Consider the following 17774-nt stretch of genomic DNA (forward strand, 5'->3'; position numbering starts at 1 on the left):
CACTGCAGGGACTACATGATGAAAAAGCAAGCCAGACTGATTTCTTGGAGCTTACAGGTTTCGAGGAGGAATAAGTCATGAACACGCAAGATTAGGCTACGAGGCAGACCATGAGGTGCTACAGGAAAGAAGCAGTAACCCAAGGGAAGGGAGAGGCCCAAGCCCCTGGGAAACTGGGGGAGGCTGTGCCTACGCCTTCCCTTGATGTGGGCCTCGATGGGGCAGTGGGAGGAGGGCAACAAAAGGAGTAAGATGGAGAGGGAGAAGCTATGGGCAAACACACCAGAGGGAAACCTGCGGCGCCTGCAGCACCACACCATCGCAGCAGCTGAGTGCAGAGGAATGGGAAGCAAGACCGAAAAGGCAAGATTTCACCATCCCTTGATGCCAGGAAAAGGTGGTAATTAATTTGGTAAGTCCGGGAAGCAGCCACTGAAGGTGGCAAGTCTGCTTCCTTCTAAGAGCCAGGCAGAGGGCAAGGCGAAGGGGAGGGGGTAGGAATAGATGTAACATAAAAAAGGAGGGGTGAGGAGATGAGAAGGGAAAAGGAAGGCCCGGAGGCAGGTTCCATTGCCTCTGGAGAGCAAGACAACCCCCCGCCCTGCCTTGATATACACACACTGGCAGGGGCTCTGAGTCTGGCAGGGCCCAGCAGCTCAGACACCCTGATTCTTGCCATTCAGTCTTAAGCCATGGTTTACTGTACGGGATTGAAATTATGTTAATAGTGTCATTCATGCTAGTAGTGCCACTTTATTAACACATTTAATCACAGAAATAAAGGTTTTATTCATGACACTATCACTACTGATAGTACTACTACAAGAAGCTTATTCTTCAGTTCTTTTTCCCAAGTCAATGGGCAGTTTATAAAGAAATACAAAGACCCTAGACCCTAAAGACTGCATTAGGCGAGAGCCATTCCATGGTTTACTTCTCCTTCCCATCACCACCATTTTTACAGAGGTGCAATGGGGTGAAATGAACACTAAGGGCTAGTTAAGAAAATAGATCCGGCTGGGAACAGTGGCTCACACCTGTAATCCCAGCACTTTGTGAGGCTGAGGCGGGCAGATCACCTGAGGTCAGGAGTTCGAGACCAGCCTGACCAACATGGTGAAACCCCATCTCTACTAAAAATACAAAAAAAAATTAGCTGGGCGTGGTGGCGCGCACCTGTAATCCCAGTTACGGGGGAGGCTGAGGCAGGAGAATCACTTGAACCCAGGAGGCAGAGGTTGCGGTGAGCCAAGATTGCACCATTGCATTTTAGCCTGGGCAACAGAACGAGACTTGGTCTCAAAACAAAAACAAACCAAGAAAATAGATCACAAAAGGACAGCCCATGAGATGGCTGTGGAAGGAAGGGCAATTATACTATGTTTCTGCTTAACACATAATCCTTCCTACGTGCCAGACACTGGTCTAAGCACTTTACAAATAAGAACTCATTGCAACTTCCTAACCCCATAAGGTAGGTACTATCATTGCTCCCAATTTACAGATGAGGAAATGAAAACATAGAGGCCAAGTTTCTTGCCCAAAGTCACAGGGCTAGTGAGCAGAGCCAGAACAAGAACACAGGCACTCTGGCTCCAGGCTAAGTGGCCTGACCTTATACTCAGCTGCCCCTCACTATGCCTTTTAGGACAGGGTGCATGTTATAAACACATGAGCCTCTTTCTCTCCAAGGGACTGCCAGATGCAGAAAGGCACACAGTTGATAGTGTGGGCCTCAAGGATGCTGCTCTGGTTATGTATCAGAAATGGAGCCCCCAAAGCATCAGAAATGGGGAAGAGCAGAGTGGAACAAAATATATAGACCCTGAGTTCACTGCCCATTATTCTCAGAGTCCAGAGTTACCACCCTTCAGGATCATAAAAACTAGAGCAGACAGAAGCTCTCCTCAGCAGAAAGTCAAGAGGCATTCAAATCCTCCACTCTCTAAGACAAACTCTACTTGCCAAAAAACTTTCCAGAGGAAATCAGCTTCACTGATCACTACTCTCATCAGTTGGTACTTAATGCTCACTGGCTGTTAGACCGTATCTACACTGGGCACCTTTCTGGTTTGTGGATTACAGATAAGCCATATATCGCTGCCCCTAACGAGTCAGTGCACTACAGCCACGTTAGATTATGTTTCACTTTCAGGCCTCAGGGCTTGAAGCAATTCTATTTTTAAGCTTTCTCAGTTCCAAAAAGGAAAAGAAGGCATTTTAAGGAAATTAGCTTTGGCTAAAGGAATGACAATTTCCTCTTAAAGAGATAACTGATTAGCCACTTTGCTAAACCAGAAATCTTGGAGCTAACCACAGAGGAAGAACACCTTGTTCAGTGTTACTGGGCAAGGGCTGGGGACCTCTGAAAGCATGACAGTCACTCAGGATGTGGGTGGCCCAGGACAAAACTCCGTTACTACCAGAGGGGCACTGTGTGTCCTTCTCCCCAAGAAAGTCTCAAAAATCCTTTTAGATTCTATTCTCTATGAAGCATGTGTCACTTTTTGAGCAACAGAATTGATATAACCACAGAAGACAAATTTGCGAATATCAAATAAATCTTTAAAAATATTACTATCATGTTTTGAAGAGTCATTCTTTCCTTTTTTAAAGAATTCCCTTTCATTTAACATCCAAAGTAGCCTTGCTTATTTTGTATCTTTGGGAATAAGTCATTACCCCCACAGCCAACTGTTTAAAGGACACTTCTTTATGTGCACATTTTTAAAAAAGGTAACCACCACTGAATGAAATCTAAAATGTGTTCTACACACCCCAATTTTCCCATATAGGGCCCATGAGACACAGTTAACCTTCTCTTGGTGAATGAGGCTTCTAAGAATTCAAGAGTCTCCAGTTTCGGTTTTGCCTTTGCCACTAGCAAAGAGCTGTGACCTTGGGCAGGTAATTTAACAGCGCTGGGCCTGAATTTCTCACCTGCAACATGAAGGGGATTGGACAGATGAGGACTCTTGTGCCTTACACTTCTCAAATGTTATGATTCCAAGACCAGTGTAAATGCCAACTATTGCCCATGCCAACCTAGAATATCGTTCTCAGGGACTGTCAAGTTCTAAGAATGTTGTCTAGACCATACAACTGGCCCCAGAGAGTTGGGCTACGGTAATGGAAAGCAGACTAAAGTCAATTATTTTTTATTCTTTTTATCCCCTTTCTATTCCATCAGCTGCCAGTTCTCACTGCTTTCTACCTCGAGCTGACATAAACCCCTGCCTTAGTTTACAAAGCTAAGTGGGGGCCTGCATTACTCAGATTCTTCATCACAGCAAAGTGCATCTGGCTTTGTGATACAATCTGGCAACCAGTGGCCTTTATCACTTCTCCTTCAAAGTTATATTGCATTGGATAGGACAGTATTTGAGGGCAAAAATTATATTTTTTAAAAGTTATATTGTAGACAAATATGGCAGCCATAAGACTGACCCCCAGTTAAGGTTGGGGAAAGAACGTACATTCCTTGAATTCCAAAAACACATTGCTTTTAGAGGAGAGGGTTTGAAACAAGTGTGAACAGAATATAAACCAATTTCCCTCTTATTGAAATAGAAACTCGGTATGTTATCCCTCTATAATAATCCCCACTCTGTAAGTTTCCTGTCCCCAAAGGCAGTTGTTGCTTTTTAGTACCTTTTGTGGTATAACTTTTCTTTGTGAAAGATACATTTTCCTCGTCACTTTCTGAAGCCAAAGAGAGGGTCAGGGTAGGAAGAAGGAAACACTATTAGCGGTTTCCTATATTTACTGCTTTCCCAGTTATCTTCCATTGTTAAGTCCCATGAAAAATGATTAGTAGAAAAAATGCTTTTTAGCAATTGTAAATACAGTCTCTGAAACATTATTTTTAAACTGCTAACAAGAATGAAAATATGCATCAAACCACGTACTTAGTACCTCAAAGAATTCAGGGAAGATTCCCCTTCTTAAAAAACAAAATTGTGAAATCTACCTGCTTTACCTTGCTTTCACCACCTTTCAGGTGGCTTCATGGGAATCTATCAGGGACCTGGTGAGCATAGGCAACTGATTTTCACTCATCCTAGTTAAAGCTGTTAGTAGGAAGTAGATGATTAAAAGGGAATTGAAGTTGGCTAGCTTGGGAAAGTGGACGTAAACTGGTCCTACAAATGGAATATTTGTAAAATCAGGTTAAGTTAGGAAAACCAGCCAGAAAATTAACTATGAGTACTTGAAGCTATTTGCCAAATGGTTCCAAATCCCTAGGAAAGAGGTTAAAGGTATGGATGCTATATCTTTGCAGATGGCATTAAAGACAGAAGAGTTAAAGGAAAACTACTGCTTTATATATTTCTGAGAAACCACAATAAAAGCTTTCACCCCATCTTTCAATCTCCAGGTAATGTTATTTATGCACGTCTAGGCTTAGAGTATTATTTTCTGTTTTCAAGTTAGCTTTACACAGTACAACATTAATCTCAGAATCCACTCTTCCAAGTAATACACAAGGTGGCGATTTATAGAAAAACAAAAAATCCTTTCCTGTTCACAAGGTGGAGTTCTTCAGCTCACAGTGCCGTATTTAAGGGTGCTTTGTTTCAGAGGATGATTAGAGTGGCGCCCTTGGTACTGATTATAGTGGAGCTACTTGTACTGCCCAAGTCTGGGCACTGCATTATATTAAAACTTCCATTTTGGGGTATGTAGTGACTAAAAATTGTCTCCCAGCTTAAACTTGGCATCAACCATATATCTCAGCAGAAGCAAGATTATTGAGTATAGAACCACAGGAACCCGGCACTTTTCTTTTTATAATTTTACAGGAAAAGAGACCCTGCTGAAATAGCACCTATGGTTCCTCCATTCTTAGATGAAAATTTCAAGCATTGAGGGCTCTTTCCCAAAGTATAATCAGTAGGTTGCTATGACTGTGACAGGACATAGTCTCTTACATTATTAAATCCCAAATTTTCTAGAATAAAATAATTTCAGCTTCTTTTTAGAAGCAGCAGCAGCAAATGATGAAGCCTTGTCTGCTCCATTGAGTAGCACTTCTGACTATGGTTTCTCTGGAGTTCTTACGTTTCCAACAGTTCACCAACTAAGATGGAATTTATCTAATGCATGTCTCTGACATGGTGAAGATTGACAGTTCAGGTCTAACAAAAGCCACTAAGCATAAACTGCACCCAAAAGTTGGCAGGTCTGTGGAATCACGGATGGAGTGGAACTCAGGCAAAAAAGTGAGGATGATGTGGTCACAATTCAAGGCATATGCTTGGCAGTTCAACACCACCATCTCTATATAGCTGTGTCTTACTGAAATGTCCCTATTTTACCCCTAAGATGGCCATGTTTCATATATTTAAAAGCCCAAATTAATTGGGCATAAATAATTTCATATCAGTTAAAGACTTTTAACAGTTCTGTCATATATGTAGACAAAGGGACAATGTGCACCTGGCCTTACACTATTTCACTAAGTCAGAAAAAAATTAATATTTGTATAATAAATATGAACTGTACTGGGTGTCTACTTTTTGCCAGGCACTGTGCTAAATAGTTCACATGCATTATCATATTTAACTCTTCAAAAGAACCTTAAAGGTGACACTGTTATTGTCCCTATGTTACAGAGAAAGAAACTGAGTTGAGAGATTAAGTTATTTGCCAATGAACATACAATTTGTAAATAATAGATGCTTTACAGCTGGTAAGGTAGTACTCATATTTTTACCCCCATTGAAAAAAAGGTGAAGAAGTTGCTTCTGGTTAAGTCCTTAGATATTCTTGAGACAGAACTTGGGATCAGAACCAGATAGGTCTCAACTCTGGCCACCTGAAGACTTTTCAACCTCTTCTTGGACAGAGTGTTTAGGTGGTCTCTGTTCAGCCAATCACTTAGCTTTCCCCATCCTGTCGTTCCTGCTTAGGGAAAGAGTATCAACAAAATTCAAAATTCGAAGACTTACATGGAAGTCTAATATAATTTCAGTACGAAAAACAATAAATCAAACTTTATATTCAGTGCTCAGGACTTTGTATGCATTGACTAGATAAATTTCCTACACCCTCCCAGAAGAAACAGCTCCTTTTTTGAGACGGAGTCTCGCTCTGCCGCCAGGCTGGAGTGCAGTGTCAGGATCTCAGCTCACTGCAACCTCCGCTTCCCAGGGTCAAGCGATTTTCCTGCCTCAGCCTCCTGAGTAGCTGGGATTATAGGCGCGCACCACCACGCCAAGCTAATTTCTGTATTTTCAGCAGAGACGGGGTTTCACCATGTTGGCCAGGATGGTCTGGATCTCTTGACCTCGTGATCCGCCCCCTCGGCTTCCCAAAGTACCGGGATTACAGGCGTGAGCCACTGCGCCCGGCCAGAATAAATAGCTCTTAAAAGTGTAGATAACCGGCCGGGCGTGGTGGCTCACGCCTGTAATCCCAGCTACTCAGGAGGCTGAGGCAGGAGAACGCTTGAACTTGGGAGGCAGAGGTTGCAGTGAGCCGAGATCGTGCCATTGCACTCCAGCCTGGGCGACAGAACAAGACTCCGTCTCAAAAAAAAAAAAAAAAAAAAAAAATGTAGATAACCAATGATTCAGCATACGTTGCAATCTTATATAAAAAATGCTTCTGAATATGTATATGAGTAACATTTATATTCCTGTAATGAAAAACCTTTTGTGTGCACATAAACTCAAAAGGATATTATTATTCCTGGAATAATAATTTCATGTCAAAAAGAATAAAGTTTTGAAATAACTTGGAAGATGGTGAGGGTAATTTAGTATACTTTAAATACTTAAATACAATGAACTAGATATAATAAACTTGGCTTGAAAGATAGTCTTAGGGACCTGGCCCAACAAGCACTGTTAAAATTTTTTAAAAAGCAACTTGAAGCTCTCATAATTTCCCATTATCAAAACTACCCCCTGTAAATCTGTGAATCTAATCCAAGAAGTATGTCAATAGCTGGTTGTTTAAGGTTAGGTTTATGAAATAGTAACAGAACTGTGCAGGGGTCAAATATGCTTAAAATATGTCCAAACATGCTTAGGTCAAGTCAGTAAGAGTATCTGAAGCTAATAAAAGCATGGAATATTCTTGTGACTGAAAACCCAGCACACTGGATACTGTTATGTGTAAGCAGGTACTGTGCTCCGTTTCCCCCCTGCTGGCAGACCCTAGTCACTAAAAAACGATGAGCTTCTTTGACTAAGACTACATCACACATGCCCAGCAAGTATCTCTGGGGCTGGAAAGCAGTTAAGACTGAACCCGGGCAGAAATTGGGAACAGGAAAGAAATAAAAAACGACTCATTATTCCCAAACCCATCCCATTTCCCAAAGTGCTGCCTATGTGCTGACTTTCTTAAAGACTCCCGCAAAATCTTGATTCTCCAAAAATTAAACCCATTTGGAGCTGAGACAAGGTGAGGTCCACGCCTGGTATGATCAGGCTACCATGGATCTAACTGAGTCTGGTTCGGTTCTAGCCCCGTGGAGGCCAAGCCTCACCACGAGGGTGAAGACCCGGAGGCATGGAGGAAGGGAATGAAGGAGAGAAAAGGAGAAAGGGGAGAGACCTCCGGGCCACACTTCTTTCTAGTACCAACAAAAAGAGAAGCCGCATACTGACCTAAATCATCTCTCAAAGGCGCTTTATAAATTACAGGGACAAAGGGAGGGGGTGGCGGGTGGCCTGGGAATCCTACAGACACCCTACCCTCTGACCCGCCCCCCTCCCCCTCCAGCACAAGGGAAGGAAGACAGAAAACAGAGCTTAACTCGGCCATTGGCGACAAGCCCCCTCCAGTTTTCTATCGCCCATCCATCCGACCCCTAGAAAAAAAATCCACGTAAACACCATACCCACCCCCTGGGGCAGACACTCCCGCCCCGAGGTTCCTAGAACCGGAGGCCGGGGCATTTACTTAGTTAGATTTTTCTTGCTTACTCATTTCCCTCGAGCACCCAACCCCCCGTTCCCACTCCAAAACCCCGCTCAACCGCCTACCCTCACCGCTTCAGCCCCCAACAGAATCCGGTGCCCCCGCGGCGTCGGCGGCCCCCGAGTCGTCCCGGTCACTAACCTGCTGCTGTAAGGGCATTTCCGAAACCAGCCTGGCTCCGGGGGGAGGTGGGGGGCCGGCTGGAGAGGGGGCCCGGAGGGCCGAACAGACCGGCGGCGCAGGGCGAGGGCGGGCGCCGGTGAGGGGGTGGGGAGAGGAGAGGGAGGGTGGCGGTGCCGGGGGCGGGTGCGAGGGCGCCGGGACCGTCCCAGGCCAGGGAGCCGGCGAGCAGGAGGAAGTGGGTGCCCCCCTCTCCCCCTCCAGCGCCCCCTCCCGCCGCCGCCTCCTCCCCAGTCACAGGCGCGTCCTGCGCGCACGTGTGCGAAACGTCACCGGCGGGTCCCGGAGAGAGGGACAGACCCAGGCGGCGGGACGGGAACCCGGCTGCCCCCGCCCTCCGTCGCCGGGGGGCGGAGAGGGGGACAGGGCGGGGAAGGAAGGGGCAAGGGGAGAGGCGGGTCAAGGGCAGGCCCGGGGCCCGGCGAGGAAGGCCTGGGCGCTCGGGCCACGCGGGCGCCGCCGCTGCCACTGCCAGGATGCGCCCAGGCCGGAGCACCAGCCCGCGAGCCCCTCACCCCAGACAGCCCACGCCCCAGTCCGCACCCGGCTTCCAGCCCCACCTCCCCCACGCCCGACTCCCCTCCACCTCCCCCAGCCCCTTTGTTGCCGGGAGTTACAGATCCTAAAATGTGTCAAGCGCAGCCCCGCCGATCCCCTGCACTCCGAGCACGCCGCAGGGACCCCCGGCCGCCAACGAGCCTACAAGGCCGACTGGGGGCGAGCACCCCAACAGTCCCCCGGTTTCAACCCCGCAGAGCCCCCCACACCCCAGTTCACTACTCCCTCCCCCACCCCCTTCTCCATCCGGGGCGTGACCCCTTCCTACGCCCGAGAAAGAGGAAGCTTCGAGTTGGAGGGGAAGGGAGAGTGGGGGTAGGGAAAAGTGCAGGAAAAGAAGGGGGGGGCCGCGAAAAGTTTTGGAGTGTTTGATGTGGTTCACGCCAAGGCAATCCCCGCCGCCCCGCGCGCCTGGCCGAGCCCCCCGACCCTGCTGGCGCCGGGGAGAGCACTCAGGTCTAACAATGAACCCTCGTTGCAGGGGCAGCCCCCGAGGCCCACGATGCTCGGCCCAGTGCTCTCCCCGAGCGGCCCGCAGCGCGCCCACGACCCCGCGCGTTGCGAGCCCACCTCCCGCCGGGGCTGGGGACGGTGGGAAGGGAGGGTATTACCGGAGGGCCGCCGCCGCCGCCGCTGCCGCCGCGTCCCAGCGCTGGTGGCTGCTGCAGCAGCCCGGCTCTGCTGGAGGGTCCGTGCGGCGTGGTGTAGAGGAGGCTGCCGGCGGTCTGCTCCGCGCCGGGGGCACTGGGGAGGAGGGGGCCGGCGGCTACGGCGCCGCTTTGGAGGGAGGAGGAACAGGAGGTGGTGGAAGTGTTCGTGGTGAGGATCTGGATGTACGCGCCCGGGGCGGCGGCAGCGGCGGCGGCGGCGGCGAAGCCGGGGCTGGCTAGCAGTGCCCTTTTGTCCATGGAGGCTGCAGCGGCGGCGGCGACGACAGCCGCCCCCTCCCCACCCCCGGCGGTCACCAGGTACTGCTCCAGAGCGGGCTGGATCCCCTTTCTCATCTCTCGCTCCTGCTCTTTTTAGTGTTATGGTATATTAATGTATTGTTTTCAATTTCTTTATTATTTGCAGTCGGAGTTTCCAAGTCTCTCCTCCTTCTCTCCTCCCCGCCCGGCGCTTCCGAGCCCCCTCTCTCTCTTTTCTTTTTATTTTTCCGCACCGCACAGGCCCCGGGGGCCAAAAATAATCGGGGCTCTGGAGAGAGGAGGGTCCCGGCCGCACGGATATCGGGCCCCAAGCGGGGATGGAGGCGTCGGGGGCGGCCGATGCAACGGATTGCGAGGCGGCGGCGGCAGCCCGGGTGCTGCGGCCGGCAGCTGAAAAATGGCTCCAGGAAGCTGCTGCTGACAATGAATGAAGGGATACGGTTTACGCGCCAAGGTCCTCCCGCGAAACTCGGATTTCCCGCCGGCTTTTCAAACTATATTTGCATATCCCCGCCCCTCAACCCGCCGAGGACCGTTCCCACAGCCCATTGGGCCTCTATCTCCTTACTTCAGTCCCAATCATGGAGCAGGGCCGCGACTTGCTGGTTTCCATTGGCTGCCGTGCATCATGGTTACCGGGGCGACCAGGGACCCTATTTGCATAGGTCCCCTTGATTGGCTGGGAGAAGAGCAGTTTTTAGGGGGTGGGGCAAAGACGTTCCTTCTCTCCCACGGAAGACCACGCCTGGCCTAGGCTCCGCCCCTGTCCCCGCCTGCCAGCCGGGCCGGCGCTACTGACCTGGGCAGGGACTCCGCGCCCCGCAGACTCAGTGTAGATCTAGCCTAGAGCGCAAGTTTCGCTTTTGGAGATTGTCAAGGTGACTAAGGGAACACTCTCTTTCCTTTGACCAGTCAGTGCAATATACGAACGGCAGCAGGAGATTCTTCCAGATACGTGCCAAAGGCAAGTTGGACCATGCGGACGATGCCTGGCAGGTGGAAAAGGAGCCCTTTAAATTGTGGGCTTCTCCCTTCCTGAAATCCAACCAATGACGCGGCGAGAGCTGATCCCGAGGCCGGGGCTGATAGACAGAAGCATGTGGGCAGACAGAATCGTGGGGGCAGAAGGTTCAGCGGACGCGATTGCGGGGGCAGAAGGTTCAGCGGACGCGATTGCGGGCACCAGTTAACATTCCAGATCATTCCCGGTACCTTCATTATTAGCCTGGATAGGGGTAAAGTACAAATTAACTCTTTTGTCTTACAACGAGTATTGGTTTGAGTCCAGCAGACATTCTCCCTGGCCCAGAAACACCCAGGGCAGTTAATCAGGGCTAACCTAGAACTGATCTGCGGGTTTCTAATCCGCCAAGCAGTAATCCGAAAGAGTACACGCTTCCCACGATGACGTCGTGCCCCCAACGAACGCTGGCACGCCCGGGCATCAGCACTTTATATCTTCAGTTTTGTAGGAAGTTCTCTGACTGGAAGCAAGCACAACGACTCAAACCTATCCCAAAGTATTTTTTAAATAGTGTCTTTTTTAAAAAAGTAAACTAGAAATTGTCATCAGAAAAATATAAAATGATTTGTCAAACTGACTCCTGAACTCGTTCAAGTATTCATGGGTCTTAAAATTAAAACTTGCTCCTGAGACTGAGCAGGAAAAGAGACCCCTGCAGGAATGTGGGGAAAGTTATGTATGTAGAGACTAGATCATAATTTATAGTTATGTGCAAAACAGCTGCAGAATTGGTGCTCATAGGTGATGAGGATTGCAACACCTTGAGCCCTTTCACAAGATTTTTATTACTATTATTAATTTCCCAAAACTCTTACTCAGAGTGCTATGAAACACCTGACAAGATGTGTCAGATCAGGCTAGGACTCCTTAATATTTTAGCCTTGTTACCTTTTCTGAAACAGATGAGTTAAAAGTTCCATTAAACCTTACACCAGGCTCAGGAATATTTTAGTCTTGCATTCAGGCTAGTTGAGGATCCATAGCCCTAAACATTTGTCGACACTGGTAGAAATGACACTATTTTTATTTTTTGAGACAGAGTCTCGCTCTTGTTGCCGAGGCTGGAGTGCCATGGCACGATCTCAGCTCACTGCAACCTCTGCCTCCCGGGTTCAAGCGATTCTTCTGCCTCAGCTTCCTGAGTAGCTGGGACTACAGGTGCGTGCCACCACGCCCAGCTAATTTTTGTATTTTTAGTAGAGACAGGGTTTCAGCATGTTGGCCAGGCTGGTCTTGAACTCCTGACCCTAGGAGATCCGCCTCTCTTGGCCTCCCAAAGTGCTGGGATTACAGGCCTGAGCCACCATGCCCGGCCAGAAGTGACACTATCTTTAGGGCAGATTAAGTGGTACTCAAAGGGCATGAGCTAGAAGTGTAATATACCAGCAGCTTCCCTGCTCTTGTTCCATCAATGCTGCTTTCCTCTATGGATATACATATGGAGGAAACTAGTACTGTCACTACTTGGATATTACCATCTGCAGAGCATCACTGGCAGCTTGCATTTGGTGGCAGTAGTGGGGGTTGTGAGGGAGGAGTGGTGCAACATACACAGTAATTATAGACCTGCGCCTTATGATTAGAGACCAGCCTGGGACTGGGACTGCATAGAATCCCGGCTTGAGCTCCCCACAAGTGATTGCAATAAGATAAATATGACACCGCCACAAGAACGCAAGTGTTCGCACTTTAGACCCACACCTGCAATTCTGCTTTAGAAAGCTTTGAGATATTTATCATTCTACCTTACCCAAGTTTTTTTAATATAGGGTATTTGGTAGAGAAACAGATGTTTTGACATTTTATGTTTAGTGACCTCTAGGATGAGTAGGTGGAGAGAAGAGTTCAAAGAGAGAAGATAGTGGAAGATAAGATGCTAAAATCCAAGGTAGGCTATTAATTTGTGGAAGAGGTAGCATGTTTCAGCAGAAAGAATGAGCTTTGGAGTCAGAGTGATCTGGGTTTAAATTCTGGCTCCGCCATTTACTAGCTATATAGCTAGGGGTGGTGGCTCATGCCTGTAATCCCAGCACTTTGGGAGGCCAAGGAGGGCGGATCACCTGAGGTCAGGAATTTGAGACCAGCCTGGCAAACATGGTGTAACCCCATCTCTACTAAAAATACAAAAATTAGGCTGGACACGGTGGCTCACGCTTGTAATCCCAGCACTTTAGGAAGCCAAGGCGGGCAGATCACCTAAGGTCAGGAGTTCAAGACCAGCCCGGCCAACACAATGAAACTCCATCTCTACTAAAAATACAAAAATTAGTCAGGCATGGTGGCATGCACCTGTAGTCCCAGCTACTCAGGAGGCTGAGGCAGGAGAATCACTTGGACCCGGGAGGTGGAGTTGCAGTGAGCCATGATCATGCCACTGCACTCCAGCCTGGGTGACAGAGCAAGGCCCTGTCTCAAAAAATAAAAATAAAAAAGTCGTTTTCTTATTTGTCAAATGGAGACCCATATTTCGACACCCATATTGCTAGGTTTTGATGGAAAGAGGCAATAAATAATACATGTAAAGTGCCAGGCATATAGCAAATGCCCAATAAGTGGCAGCTATTTATGAATCTACTTACATGTATGATCCTGCTTTGCAGCTCTTTGTCCAACCTGACTCTCAGCATCTAATCTTCCTAGGGCCCCTGGATGTCCACTTGCTAGGGCAGCTTAGCTTTGTCCCATACTAGGAGTGCAGCCATGTCCTGGTTAGTTGCAATCATAGAATCCTGACTCAGAAACTCAGGATAATAACATAAAGTCAGCCCTACTGTCTATCCCACTCCAACCTGCTGATCTATTAGTGACCAGCATCTGGCTGGTTCCTCAGTCTGAGCCCTCCTCACCTTCCCTTGAAGATGAATTTTTCTAGAAGTAGAACCGGATGTTCTTGCCAACTATTACCCCTCTTTCCCTTGCTCTGACTGCCCCAAACCTTCTAGTTTTCCCAGAATAGGCCTGTGTGGTTGACTGACTGGTGGCACCCCGAAAGATATATCTATATCCTAATCTCTAGAATCTGTGATTGTGATACTTGTGGGGAAAGGGTCTTTGTAGATGTAACTAAGGTAAGGATCTCAGGATAAGACCATTTTGGATTGTCGGGTGGCCCCTACATCCAATGACAAAGATCCTTAGAGGGGACACCCAGAGGAGGCACACACAGAGAGGAGGAAAAAGCCATATGAAGTTGGAGGCAGAGACTGGAGTGAGTGGCTACAAGCCAAGGAATGCCAACAGCCACCAGAAGCTGGGAGAGGCAAAGAACAGAATCCCTCCTAGAGCCTCTGGAGGGAGCAGAGCCCTGCCAACACCTTGATTTTGGACTTCTGGCCTCCAGAACGGTAGTGGAATAAATTTCTACTGTTTTAAGCCACCTAGTCTATAGTAATTTTTATGGCAGCCTAAGAAACGAACACAGCCTGTTATCCTGCCTACCTGAAACTTCAAACCTGTCAACTCCTACTCATCTTGGTTTTTTTGAGACAGGTTCTTGCTCTGTCGCCAAGGCTGGAGTACAGTGGCAATGAGATCAGGGCTCACTGCAATCTCCACCACCTGGGCTGAGTGATCCTCCCACATCAGCCTCCCAAGTAGCTGGGCTGCAGGCACACACCACCAAGGCTGGCTAATTTTTTTTGTGTGTGTATTTTTTGTAGAAATGGGGTTTCGCCACGTTGCCTAGGCTGGTCTTGAACTACTGGACTCGAGCCATCTGCCCACCTTGGCCTCCCAAAGTGCTGGGATTACGGATGTGATCCACTGCACCTGGCCCCCATCTTGTTTTTATTCCTGCCAAGGTAGCATTCATTCCTGGACGTCAACGATACTAACTGCTACCCTGAGCTGTAGACCCTACCGAAGAGCTTTCAACATATGACTTACTGACCGGCAGACACAGACTCACCTAAGGAGCTTATAAAAATGCAGATTCCTGAGCTCTACTTCAACCAAATGAATCAGAATCCTTTAAGGCAGGCCCCAAGAATCTGCTTTTCACAAGCGCTTCCAGAAAATTCCTTTGAGCACTGGAGACTAAGAGCCAGAGTCATGTGTATACCTTGGACTTCCATAACTTCCCATTGCTACAGCTAGAATTGCCCCCTGACCCATGCCCCCTCCCCCCACGCCTAAATGCCTTGATGTATGTTTCTGATATCCCTCTTGCTCCTTATCCTTCCTTTAACATGAGCTCTGGATTCCTTTGCATACACACACACACACTCACACACACTCACACACACACACACACACAAATGTTTATATATATATACATGTACATATATATGTGTATACATACTATCTATAGATAGAGTTTGACATTACAGTCTTCTCTGAAAGTCTTCATTTTCATCTAGAAATACAATTTGGCCAACATCCATAAAATCTACATAAACAACTTCCAAGAAACAATGCTATTCAACAGTTGTATGAGAATTCAGCATAGAAAAATTATTGTTTAAGGAGATTAAGGAAACTGTTCACAAGCAAAGAAGGTCTTTGGAACATCGAAAGTTTAAATTGTGCCTTTAATTTAGTTCAGCCAAATCTGGTTGCCACATCAGATTTAGAGCCTATAGTTTTAAATTTTAGGATCTGAGGAAGACTAGTTTCGGAGTTTAAAGCTTTTTAATTGCAATCCAGTTAGTTGCCCACAAAGAAATAAAATTCTCTGTTTTATCTTCCTGGTTTAGAAGAAGGAGGAGTATGTCCTCAAGCCATTACCACATGAAACACTCATAACAGAATTTCTAAGTGCTTAACCTAGAAAATTGACCATTATCGTTATTATAGATAGTAGTGTAGATACTAGTATAGAGTTTCTTCTCTTCAGTTCTTTGATCAGGAAGGTACTGTTTGGATAGAGCTTGTGTTTTAAAATAAATCTAGGATGAACTTCTGGCGTAGAGCACTGTTCCCAAGTATGTCTTCTAAATCCGAACCTCTGGTAGGGATCCAGGAATCTGCATTATAGGCAGGATATTTTTGATGCAGGTGGTCCACGGAACACACTGAGAAATACTGCCCTCCGTGACCTAGCAGTCTCTGCCCTATCCATTGGCTTCTTTGGCAGCTATGGTGTAGAAAACTCCCTTGTACATAGTATCTTTTGAGCAACTGAGATTTTCATTGTTAGGAGAATCGTTTATTTAGACCGTACTGTGGTTGCAAATAGCCTCTTTTACTAGAGCTCTTCTTGCTCAGTTAACAAGTAATGTGATTCAGACAAAATATACTGGATGGAAAAGAAAGGTATTATCTCAAAGGTTTGTGTTTCCTTGCGTTTGTGAAACAGATTTTTATTGTGACATAAAATATAAAGATAACCAAACAAAACAGATGTTTGGCTTAATGATTTTTTAAGTCGAACACCTTTGTAACCACCACCAGGTCTGGAAATAGAACTTTACCTGCACCCCTGAGGACCCTTTCTTGTGCCCCATCCTGAGCACAACCCCCTCCCTCACACCAAAAATAACTACTAGCCTGACTTTTTGTTTTTTTCTTTGAGACGGAGTTTCGCTGTGTCGTCCAGGCTGGAGTGCAGTCGCATGATCTCGGCTCACTGCAAGCTCTGCCTCCCAGGTTCAAGCGATTCTCCTGCCTCAGTCTCAAGTAGCTGGGACTATAGGCATGCGCCACCAATGCCTGGCTAATTTTTGTGTTTTTAGTAGAGACGGGGTATCACTATTTAGTCTGGCTGGTCTCAAACTCCTGATCTCAGGTGATCCGCCCTCCTTGGCCTCCCAAAGTGCTGGGATTACAGGCATGAACCACTGCGCCCGGCCTTAGCCTGACATTTTTAGTTTTCACTACCTTGTGTTTCTGTAGTGTCATCACCCAAATATGCATCTCTAGGAAATAGAGTTTAGTGTTGCCCATTTAAGTCTTAGAGATGGGAACGATAGACACTGGGCACTCCAAAAGGTGGGAGGGAGGGAGGGGCAGAGTTGAAAAGCTGCCTGTTGGGTACTGCGTTCACTATTTCTGTGACTGGTGCAACTGAAGCCCAAACCTCAGCATGATACAGTATATCCATGTAACAAACCTGCATGCGGACCCCCTGAGTCCAGAATTTAAAAATAGGCCAGGCATGGTGGTTCACACCTGTAATCCCAGCACTTTGGGAGGCCAAAGCAGGTGGATCACTTGAGGTCAGGAGTTTGAGACCAGCCTGGCCAACATGGTGAAACCCCGTCTCTACTAAAAATACAAAAAACCCCCAGCCAGGCATGGTGGAAGGAGCCTGTAAACCCAGCTACTCAGGAAGCTGAGGCAGAATCACTTGAACCCGGGAGGCAGAGGTTGGAGTGAGCTGAGATTGCACCACTGCATTCCAGCCTGGGCGATAGAGTGAGACTCTGTCTCAAAAAAAAAAAAAAAAAAAAAAAAAAAAAAAAGTAGAAAGGCAGAGGAGAACATGTGAAAACAGAGGCAGAGATTGAAGTGATATGTCCATAAACCGAGGAATGCCAAAAACTGTTGGCAGCCACCAGCAACCAGGAGAGGGACATGGAACAGATTCTCCCTCAGACCCTCACTTCCCTGAAAGAACCAACCCTGCAGACATCTCGATTTGGGACTTGTCCTCCATCACTCAGAAAGAATACATTTCTGTTGTGTGTGGTAGCTTGTCACGGCCGTCCCAAGAAACTCATTCAAAGAACCCGGGCTGTTTAACCTCATTGTCTGGCTTTGGCAGATTGCACACTCAGGGTGCAGTTCACCTTATTCCTCGGCATTTCCTGCAGTGCTCTCAGGTTTGATCCCTTTGGCAAATCCAAGGCAAGTCCAGTCTGCTCGTCCCTTGTTCTGTGACCTTAGCAGTCATCATTATGCTCGTTTTCTTTTATTCTTATAATAATTTTGTATTTTGCTGGGCATGGTGGCTCACACCTGTAATCTCGACACTTTGAGAGGACGAGGCAGGAAGATTGCCTGAGATGAGGAGTGGTAGACCAGCCTTGGCAAACATAGTGAGGCTCGATCTCTACAAAAAATAAACAAAATATGCCTGTAATCCCAGCACTTTGGGAGGCCAAGGCAGGCGGATCACGAGGTCTGGAGATCGAGACCATCCTTGTCAACATGGTGAAACCCCATCTCTACTAAAAATACAAAAAATTAGCTGGGCGTAGTGGCGTGTGCCT

At 47.5% G+C, this 17774-nt stretch overlaps 1 protein-coding gene across 4 annotated transcripts in view; it reads right to left on the bottom strand.

Moving 5' to 3' along the window:
- The window catches only part of E2F3 (E2F transcription factor 3), a 107569-nt gene extending 97540 nt beyond the window's left edge, over positions 1–10029 (bottom strand). Inside the window, exon 1 of one of the 4 annotated variants that reach the window (XM_055263723.2) lies at positions 9282–10017. In XM_055263723.2, coding sequence (XP_055119698.1) covers positions 9282–9674 — 393 coding nt within the window. In that variant the 5' untranslated portion in view covers positions 9675–10017. Of the gene's footprint in view, positions 1–8073; positions 8561–9281 lie in introns of those variants that run through there. The other 3 variants (XM_055263721.2, XM_055263722.2, XM_055263724.2) reach the window with 3 other exon arrangements.
- Positions 10030–17774: the final 7745 nt, after the last annotated feature.

The sequence above is a fragment of the Symphalangus syndactylus genome, chromosome 23 (genome assembly GCF_028878055.3).
Source record: "Symphalangus syndactylus isolate Jambi chromosome 23, NHGRI_mSymSyn1-v2.1_pri, whole genome shotgun sequence".
NCBI classification, from domain to species: domain Eukaryota; kingdom Metazoa; phylum Chordata; class Mammalia; order Primates; family Hylobatidae; genus Symphalangus; species Symphalangus syndactylus.